The 10812-nt window shown below is 41.6% G+C and overlaps 1 protein-coding gene across 1 annotated transcript; it reads right to left on the bottom strand.

Annotated features, from left to right (window-relative positions):
• Positions 1-3926: 3926 nt before the first annotated feature.
• On the bottom strand, positions 3927-5337 carry LOC146619382 (uncharacterized). The gene is made up of 5 exons (XM_085371699.1): positions 5145-5337; positions 4520-4581; positions 4381-4443; positions 4237-4296; positions 3927-4154 (listed from the first exon to the last, which is right to left on the bottom strand). Exons 1-5 carry the CDS (start codon positions 5335-5337, stop codon positions 3927-3929), a joined length of 606 nt encoding a protein of 201 aa, XP_085227825.1.
• Between the last annotated feature and the right edge of the window lie 5475 nt (positions 5338-10812).

Below are 10812 nucleotides of genomic sequence, written 5' to 3'. Positions count from 1 at the left end.
GTTTGATACCCCTGGACCCATGCAACGAAGTATAAAAAAACCCATGTCCACACTTTGGCTTGTGAAGAGTGAAAGCACGACACTCACCAGGAGACCTCTGAGCAGGATGGCTGCAGTCGCACAGCTCTGCTTCTCCCTGCTGTTCACTCTCATCAGCAACATTCATGCAGAAGAATTTATCGCCATAAGAAAAGAAGGAGGCTCTTTACAGTTCAAGCTCCCAGATCGAAACAGCTCCTGCATCACCTCCAGACGTGTTGGTGAAGATACTCTGGTCCTGTGGAACATCTCTGACCCCTGGAACAGAAACTTCACAGTACATGAAGACCTGACAGGACGACTCTCATTTCCTGAGACATTTCATGGTTCTCCTTCATTTACTCTCAACAACCTGACCCACTCAGACTCTGGACTGTACCGAGATGTGTGCTGGACTCAGGGCAGCGTGACATATGAGAGAAACATCAGCCTGACTGTGTGTAAGACAGTAAGGCAGGAAGAATCTATCATAGCTTCTGATTCTACTGTAGATGTACAATGTAAAGGAGCAGGTGAGAATCTGACGGTGCGTTGGATCAGACATTACGGGGAGTGGAAACAATTATATAAAGACACAATTATGAACGTGAATAAAGTCCAAGAAAGTTTCCTGGAGGTGACAAACGCATCACTTCTTCATGTCAACACACAACCAACGTCTTACATCTGCCTGTTGATGAACCAACAGCAGTGTGTGAGCACTTACTCTGTACGTTTGACCAAACAAACAAAGCTACGTTATGCTTCAGAGGGAGACACAGCTGTGCTGGAGTGTCCCTTCATGGACCCCATTCATGACCAGCCCCCAGTTTGGTGGATGGATGCAGTTCCCGACATTATTGATCAAGAACTTGGTCAAAACTTCTCGCTGGTACTTCCATCACTAATGTTAAATGATTCAGGTATCTACAGCTGTTCAGGTGAAAAAGTAACACATGCGTACTGGCTTTTGGTGTGCCCTAAATTTGGTCCACCTGCAGTAAAGGTTTTCTCAGAGGGAGATGAAGTCACTATGAGATGCTCTGATGATTGGGAAAATAGTACTTCGGGCTTTATGTTCATTAAGTTGATCCAAACAGAAGGCAAAATTGTGTACGATGATGAGTTCTGCAGTGACAATAGAATCACTTGTTCCGATGACAGCCTGATAATCTCTAATGTCTCACTGGAAGATGCAGGAGAGTATGTGTGTACAGGTTTTAAGTCACAGGATGAGTGTGTGTCAGCAGAAAAATTTGTTCTGATCTACAGAGAGCCCTTTGGGGTTTACTCGACCTTCTACAGAGTCAGGTGGATACTGCTCAGCGGTCTGCAGGTGATGCTTTGTGTTGTTGTGGTCTGTGTGACACAGAAAACCAGGAGAGGAGAGCAGCTTTCAGCACAAACACACACTTAATATGCTTATAATAATAATAATAATAATAATAATAATAATAATAATAATAATAATAATAATAATACATAGAAGTGATTAAATCAAAATAAAAACAAAGAAAAATATTATTGTAGATATGAATCTGTGACCTGACTGGACGGTTCAGTCTCTTATGTGATTATATATTTTAAACATTTTGCCTTTTTTATCTTTTGACTTAATTCTTCTATATTTCTGCTCACATTTTATTTCAGTTATAGTGATTTTGTGCTTTTTTGTTTTATGTAATTTGATGTTTATCCATATCTCATTCATGTATCTCTCAGAGTATCATTTTGAATATTCTTCTGTTTCTATCAGTGATCAGTTCGATCTATAAGAAATGTTAGAAACCAGTTGTAAATGTATTCGTTCTTCACTCTGATGTGAATCATTATCATCTGTCTTGGAAAATGTATTTTGTTATTGTGTTTAAGAGCAGATTCATTACAGCACCATGTTTATCTGCACTATATTGTTTTCATTGTTGTGAATAAACATGATTGTCTGATACAGCAAACACTTCATGATATGGACTTTACTGCTTTGATTGTGTTTTTATATTCTCCATTTTTGTTAGGAATCATTTCTGAAATAAAAATATCTAAATCTAATTTAACAGGCTGAACGTTGATGCTCTTCTGTCAATGACTCCATGATGATTTTTAATTTTAATAAACAAACAATCCTCATATTTCAGTGCAGGATGTAGAGAAGAGTATATCAGTCAACTGGATCAGAGCTCATCAGCATTCATCAGCATTTTGAACTTAATATGCAGCCAACACACTTTAACACGTGTCTGAAACATATCAGGGAAAAATGGAAGACGAGAGAAGCTGCACATGGTTATCATCATTTATTTATTTTTTTGCCTGTCCCATTTGGATCTTTAGTCATCAGAGCCCTATTTCAGGAAGCCGGTTTAGTGCAAACTCTGAGTAAGTAAACCCTGAGTTAACGAAAACTCTGGGTTTTCGGTTTCACAAAGCGAGTTCAGATTAATCCTGAGTGAGTTACTATGACGACACACTCCGTGAAGCTAACCTGCTCCCCAGCAGGTTTACTTCAACTAACCCTGACTTTCCCCGCCTCTTTGTCAGAAACCTGACTGTAGGAAGTGTCAGACATGGCGTGCCCCTACCTCGAAGAGCCAGTAGATGTTGAAGCCCAAATTCTCCGCAGAGCTCTCCGCCGGGAGAGAGTGATTAGAGCGCGTTTGGACATTTTATCATTACCTGATGATTTTCTGTGCGAACGTTACCGTTTCTCAGCACAATCTATAAGTTATTTGGATAACATCCTCAGGCCATATATTACGCATGTGACACATCGCGGACATGCTCTCAGTTCTGTACATATTCTTTGTACTGCACTCCGTTTTTTTGCAAACGGGAGCTTTCTGTATAATATTGGTGACGCTGAGCACGTTTCCAAGGCTACCGTCTGTCGGGCAGTCAGGAATGTTACAGTTGCACTGAAACGTCTCCTGCACTCGTCTGTAGTGTTCCCCGGTCATAGACCCACAAGATTTATCAAAGAGGGATTCCACAAAATTGCAGGTAGCAGGATGACCAAAACTTAATTCATGATGTGGTGATACTTGGACTACTACTTAAATGGTACATTAATTTCCAGGGTTCCCAGGCGTGATTGGCTGTACAGATGGCACTCACATTCCAATCATTGCACCCTCAGTAAATGAAGGAGACTATGTGAACAGGAAGTCTTTCCACAGCATTAATGTGCAGGTACATAGTTCCCTGTAGCATTTCACACTAACAAGTGATGGCATCATAGTAATGGATGCTAATTTGTGTTCTCTGCACTGTGTAGATCATATGTGATGCTGCCAACATCATCACAAATGTGGAAGCCAAGTGGCCAGGCTCTGTACATGACTCACGAATCTTCCGGGAATGTACACTGAGCACCAAATTTGGACATGGTGGGTCAAAGTTACTGTGAAATATACAGAGACCAATTGCCACAGGGACGTTTGCACTGACATGTATTCTTCTGTCCTAGGAGAGTTCACTGGCCACCTGCTTGGTGATAGGGGGTACCCATGTCTACTCTATTTGCTCACCCCTTACCCTGACCCTGAACCGGGCCCACAGCAGCGTTATAATCTGGCCCATTGCAGGACACGGGCCAGAGTTGAAATGACCATCGGAATGCTCAAGGCCCGGTTCCAGTGCCTTCAAAGACTCAGGGTCGCCCCAGAAAGGGCATGTGACATTATTGTGGCATGTGTGATTCTTCACAACATTGCCACGATTAGAGGTGAACACTGTCCAGCTGAACCAGACATCAGCAGTGATCCACACGATGAACATCCTGACCCACCCACGAACGTACAGGATGGAAGAGCAGTCAGAGACACCATATGCCACAACCATTTCCTGTGACCCGTCAACCCAACATGTTACAAGACAAATACACAGATTCTGTGGTCAACTGGCTTTATTGGTCACCCTGTATGTCCTGTACACAAAGAATAAATGCGTATATTAGTATGTTGTACAAACACTGACATGATTCGTCCATCTCTGATCACTCCACCCACCCTTAACTGTTGTTCCAGCAGTACAATCTCCAACTTGGACTTTTGGATCTGCAGCTTGAGGTGTACCATTTCCATGTCGCACTTCTGTATTTTCCTGACCAGATATGTCTTATACAGCTGCTTCACAGGGAGCTATTGCAACACAGGACATAGCATTGGCATCCATAGTACATGCCTACTTAGGTTGGTTGTAAATCAGTGCTGAAAATCCTACTGTGGAAAGGTTTGTTGTAGGAGTGGCTGGACCCTCTTCCTCTTCATTTCCAGCATCACTCTGCCAGGGACATAGTAAGTCCATGGTGTTATCATAGTACCACATTGTAGTCAGTTGTTATATTTTCCACTGTACACTGTATACCTCATAGTGTGGCTCTGTTGCGTCCTCCTCTGTAACAGCTGTCACTGTTTCGTCATCATATGCCTGTGGTGGAGACATTTAACAACATTGCTGTTCTACTGTTGACACATGTAGTCTGTGGAGTATTACGAGTACTCACAACTGCATGTTGGTCTGGCTCAACAGGGGGCTGCACCAGATGCAGTACACCATCACCATCAACTGGCAGAATATGGGGTTCATACAGGTCACTCATGACTTATGTGGGCACAACTGGCAACTACCAGACATACCAATCACCATACACCTCATTGTCAGTATGCTCTCAGAGACAACCGACACTGAGGGAAGGCAAAATCAGTAGGTGTTAAGGTGGAAATGCTTTTATGAGTTTTATGTTGCATTAGAGTATATGTTCATATGTTACTCTTAATGGGGAAAGAACAAAATGTACTACTCGCTCTGTCTCTAGAAACAGGAAGCTCACCCTGTGAGAGATTAACACACACACACACACACACATGTATGCAAAATTAAAGGACACTGCTATGCTATAAATAAAGACGAACTACCTGCAGCTCGGTGTGAGTGGGTCTCTCCCTGAGCCCTCACCCGTGCAGCACGTTAACAGTCTCCAAGTGTCTCAGTGTTGTTTATTCACCTAACTGTTTGATAACTGTAAATCTCTGACAGTAGGACAATAACTTCACTACGACATAGTTCATTTTGGTCAAGGTGACTGTGCAGAATGGATGTATGCACATCATGTATTATTTTGAATTTACCCCCTATGTAGGCACTTGTGTCTTGCGGGGTTATTGACTCAGAGGATGTCCCCGCAGAGATGCCTTCAGCCACAGGGCGCCCACTGTTTTGGCTGAGGGCCAACTGCTCAGCTTCTGTGAGTGGTGGTGGTGGAGGACCCCCACCTGTTTTTCGGGCCTCCGCTTTTTTTCTGTTGGTTGTGACGGCACACATTTGAGCATACAGAGTAGGCAAATGTGTACTTGTAATGTGCTCAGGTAATTTCAATAAGTGCTTACAGGAGGTAAATTAATGTAGCCTGTAACTGCAATTGGTTTACATGGGACAAACAGACCAAGCACTGTGGCTCATACTATAATTACACCTTACCTGTTTGGACTATGTTTTTATATTTCATTTTTACTTGCTGCCAGGAACGTTTGGGGCCTGTTGGGTTGCACCTGCGCTGTATGACATAAAAAATGAAATAACATATACTAAGATAACGTGTTAAATGGGTGGAAATCCCTAGATCAATGTTTAAATTGACACTCACGCATTGACTCTGTCGGCTATGTTTTGCCATGCATGCTCCCTTTCTTTTGCAGCTGCGGCTGTGTTACTTTTTTTCTGCAAGATGTGCATGCTGTCGGCATATGCTGCCATCAGGGTTTCGGCCTCAAGCGCTGTGAAATACGTCGACCGCACCTTCTTTCCCTCCGTCTCCATGGTGACTCGCGTAATCTGTGCTCCACTGATCAGGGCTTTATGTATCCTCGTGCGCGCGCTTGACTTGGGGTTAATGCAACTCCGCGTTGATTGAACTACTTGTTATCAGCCTTTCTGAAACCGAATATTCCGAGTTGGACAGTTCGGGGTTACTCAACCCTGAGTATCGTTTTTCACTCTGACTTTTCTAAACCGGCTTCCTGAAATAGGGCCCAGAATTGTTGTTTGAAGGCCAAGAAAGATGCCATGTTGGTCCATTTGATTGACCTTTATTATAATTGTGTATTTATTTTATTTTATTATCAGTTGTTACAGACGGGACAGACATGACTGGGGGAAAGGACAGGGAGAAGGAAAGAATGAAAGAAAGAGGGAGAGAAAGAAAAACAGAGGGGAGAAGAGATGATGAGAAAGGGGGGAAGGAACAAAAAGAAAAACAAACAAAACACCTGGATCACCTGTATGGAGACAAAAAACAGAAGAGAAATCAAACAAAGAGCAACATAATAAATACATGTTATCATCATTTATTATTATTTTTTAGTATTCGGTTTTTGGTGGTAGAGTTAAAAAAAATTTAATATTTTATTTTAATTAATTAAAATGTTTTAATCAAAAACTGAATGTAAAAAGTCACGATATTAACAGCATGATGACAACAACAACAACAACAACTGCTATTACGACTATTAGAAGTACTATTATTACTATTATTGCGTAGCACGTAGTATTCAATAATGTAATTTTATATACTGAACATTAAAACTAAAATTTACTATTTTACAAATAAATATTAATATGATGAAAAATGTTACGTGACAATGTGTGGTCCCGCTGCTCTGCACAGCCTTCAAACAGATTCCTTTTATTCACAGCAGCGGTCCCCAACCCCCGGGCCACGGACCGGCACCGGTCGTTTGGTACCAGGCCGCGAGAGTTGAGGTTCGGGTGTGAAACTGATGCTCTTCAGGGGTTTTAGCGTTATTTTTTAAAATCTTTTTTAATCATTAACTCTGTTTCCCTGGGTCTTTTCCCATGTGTTTTGAATAACTCTTCTTGTTTTGGCAGCGGTACTGGTTTTATTTTGTTGTATTTATCCTCGACACCTTAAAGGCCGGTCCTTGAGAATATTGTAGGTCCGTGGCACAAAAAAGGTTGGGGACGCTGGTTTACAGGACTGACGGGACTCCAGGAAACACAAACAACGTCAGTGTTTAAGTGGAGACTCATCAACAGACCCGGGCTATCTTTCCATCATCTGGATTCACGTACCCTAACGTTTGTAATCAGGATAAACTGTCACACAGAGTTTGTTATCAGTTCTCTAACACAGGGTCTTCCCTGCACGCTTACATGAAAGGGGCGGAGTTTGGCAGGATTGAGAAAAAGATGCCTGCCAGCAGATTCGGATACAACACAACCCACAATGCACTGTTTGCACAAATCTGAGTCTACAGCAGCGATAATGTGCAGAGTCTGCAGTGGCGGTACGCTGGACCTGACTTCCCTAAAGGAACCACACATGACTCCACTCACTCACCTCTGGCAAGCAGAGTGTGTGATTCAGTTGAAACAGCCCTCATGTCAGCTCTGCTGGGCACACTGGGCTGTCAGGTGTCCTTGTCCCTTTTTGCCTGGGCTCCAACAGACTTGAGAATCACCCCTGCAGGTTACATAGGAAATATATAAAACCTTTTCTGCTTCAGCAGAGGATCTTTGTCTCGCTGTTTATCACTACTACTGTAACTCGTGTTTTCTGAGAGGTTGCCATCAGTCTGTGAGCTGTACATCTGGACTGCACAGCAGTGGAAAGATCTCGTCCACTATCACTGAAGTAGTTCTGTGTTATCTTAACTGAAACACCTCTTCTGTTTCAAAATACATTTCTAATAAAATCATTTTTAACATTCATGAATGCAGATTATGACTGTAAAAGGAGAAACAACATTAGTGTTCCCATGTTCTTGTTATGGTGCGACTGGATGGCCTTTGAACCCTGGGGCACATACTACGAAGTGATTTCAGCATGCCCAGGTTTTCTTTCCATCATCTGGATTCACTTACACTAACAGTCGTGATCTGGATAACCGCTGGTTAGCAAAGTTAATTCAGGGTTTCTCATGCACCTTCACAAGGAAAGGGAGGTGTTGGCAGCATCTGACTAATCACAAAAAGGAAATTCACAGATAATATGACTTGTCTTGATGCCTAAAATGTTTTTATGCTTGATTCAATTTAGCTGTGAAGTGTCTTTTACTCTGCTGGTGCCGGTTAGGTTCCAGATTAGAGATCAGCAGGTATGAAATCACGACGTACTGACCAATCAATTCTCCAGAAAACAGTGTCACTATTCCTGGAAGATCCCTTTGACTTCTGTTGGGGGAAGAGAGGGTCTAAAGTTTCATTTTTGTCTAATGTCTTTGTGTTTCACTAATGAGCATCAGTAAGAAAAAAAACGTGTTCTTAGATGTAACTTTTCTCCTTTGATGTTTTTTTTCTGTTGTCAGCAAACAACCACACGATCTGCGTTAATTCACTAACGGAGATTTGCCGCGTGGCGTTAACGTCATTTTAATGAGATTAACGCTGACAGCACTAGTTTTAATATTTAATATATTTAAGGATTTAATTTTGAAATCTTTTTTTCATTTATGTATTTATTTTATTGTTATTTCACTTTCTTTGTCTGTTTATGTTTTTTTTTACTTTTATCTCAGTTTTTGTGATGGAAAGCACTTTGTTCAACCATGTTGGTTTTAACGTACTCTATAAATAAAGTTGGATTGGATTGGACTAATATGATGAAAGCAAGCCCAAGCCTGAAATCGACTCCTGATCTTTGATCCGTCCTCACCTGGTCGTGAACGTGATGGTCAGCCAGGTATCCAGTTTACCTTTGAGTGTCAGATTTAGGCAGATTTGATTGCTTCCATTTCATAAGCCTCAACACCGGCTCTCCACAAGGCTGTGTACTGAGTCCCCTACTGTACACTCTGTACACACATGACTGTGTTAGTTCCCACCCAGACAACACAGTCATCAAGTTTGCAGATGATACCACTGTGGTGGGGCTCATCTCAGGGGGAGATGAGACTGCATACAGAGCTGAAGTTCAGAGGCTGTCAGATTGGTGTGTAGACAACAACCTGGACCTCAATACCACCAAAACAAAAGAACTGGTAGTTGACTTCAGAAGGAGGAAGTCCGAGCTGCAGCCTGTCAGCATCAACGGGGAGTGCGTGGAAAGGGTCTCCAGTTTCAAGTTTCTGGGTGTGCACATAGACACAGACCTCCAATGGAGCTCTAACACCTCTGCGGTCTTAAAGAAGGCCCAACAGCGTCTCCACTTTCTGAGAATCCTCAGAAAAATGGACCTGAAGAAGGAGCTGCTGACCGTCTTCTACCGCTGCTCCATTGAAAGTGTGCTGACATATTGCATCGGTGTGTGGTTCTCCAGCTGCACCACAGCACACAGAAAGGCACTCCAGAGGGTCATCAACATGGCCCAAAAAATCATTGGACATCCTCTTCCCTCCCTGAAGGACCTGTACAGCACTCGCTGTCTCAAGAGGGCACGCAGCATCCTACGGGACTGCACACACCCAGGACACCGGGTGTTTAAGCTGCTGCCGTCTGGCAGGAGGTTCAGGCTGCTGAGGTCCCGAACAAATAGACTCAAGGACAGTTTTACAACAGGGCAATAGCCCTGATCAATGTAAATAGCTGACCTGACTGGATACCTCCCTGGACTTTTTAGGGGGAGGTAACAATGTTTAAAACAATAACAATAATATTTATATTTATAACACGGTGCAATAATAATTAATGTGCAATAATAACAGTGTGCAATACACATACACTTATTCTTCTTTTTTATACTAAGTTAATATACTGTGTTGTGTTGTTTGTTACGTTGTGATGTGTCATATCGTGTCGTGTTGTGTTATATGTAGTGCCGACGTAGGACAGTTTTTCCAATTTCATTGTACTACTGTACTATGTATGACTGTGCAATGACAATAAAGAGTTATCTTATCTTATAAAGACTCCTGTGCTAAATAATGACAGATTTAAGTGAACTCCTCTGTCTCCATTCCCAGACTTCTACTTTTGAATAAACTTTCCTTTAACTTGCTCCGAGTGCTCTTTTGTCTGCATGGTGTAACTGCAGCCTGGCATGCTGAATAACCAGTGAGTGGACCTTCCAGAAATATGTGATTTTGGCTGTTGAAGTAGGTCAGTCACCTTTGAATGGCTGAATATTTATGGAGTCATAAGTTGACGTTCGTTTGTGGAAGTGTTTTCACTCTGATAATAAAGAGGATTTATTTATTTCATTGACCAATAATAAAAAGACTGTTATTATATTTTTAACATTATATGATTACATTCACAGTGATGCTTTGAGGAAGACTGCACTGTTTGTCCAAGAATAATCAAACTGCCATGAAATACATTCACTAATTTACTATTTGGAACTAACACACTATTAGTACATCTCAGAGACACCTTCTTTCTCACATGAAGAGTAACAGATTACATCTCTCACTGTGTCCGACCAAACAACTGCTGTGGAAAGTCAGTTATTAGCATTTTTTTAACTACACCCGTAAATGAACATTTGACTGAATGCTGATAAGTGAATACTGAGAAGTTAGGAGGAAATGTTTTCAAATTTTCCTGCAGAGAATCTGATTAAAATGTTTTTTTGCACTCAGCGAGCAAGAATCAGTTTGATCAATGACCTTTTTTTCAGCCAGAAACCTTTAAGGTCACACATCCGCTGTAATATTATAATTTGCTGTTCTTTTTTTAATACACCTTTGTAGAGAAGAAAAACATCTAGATTTCCTGATGCAAGATGTTTTTCTTTCCACGCTCCTTACTGAGCTATAATGTACTGAGTGAGTCATAGTGAACTTTCTCAAATGTGCATTGTATATATTTAATTTTTTTATTATTCAGATGGAATTTTTGTAA

The sequence above is a fragment of the Diplotaxodon limnothrissa genome, linkage group LG14, assembly GCF_057381915.1.
Source record: "Diplotaxodon limnothrissa isolate DT_005_m linkage group LG14, D_limnothrissa_male_GT1.1, whole genome shotgun sequence".
NCBI lineage: Eukaryota > Metazoa > Chordata > Actinopteri > Cichliformes > Cichlidae > Diplotaxodon > Diplotaxodon limnothrissa.
This window is presented reverse-complemented; position numbering and strand designations above follow the sequence as displayed.

Bases quoted from the DNA above. Each gene is read 5' to 3' on its own strand.
- LOC146619382 (XM_085371699.1), bottom strand. From the start codon at position 5,337: ATGTGTGCCGTCACAACCAACAGAAAAAAAGCGGAGGCCCGAAAAACA. The intron at 4,582-5,144 runs GTAAATTCAAAA...ATATTCTGCCAG, and splicing joins CACAAGTGCCTACATAGGGG to TTGATGGTGATGGTGTACTG. The intron at 4,444-4,519 runs GTGAGTACTCGT...TCTCCACCACAG, and splicing joins AGCCAGACCAACATGCAGTT to GCATATGATGACGAAACAGT.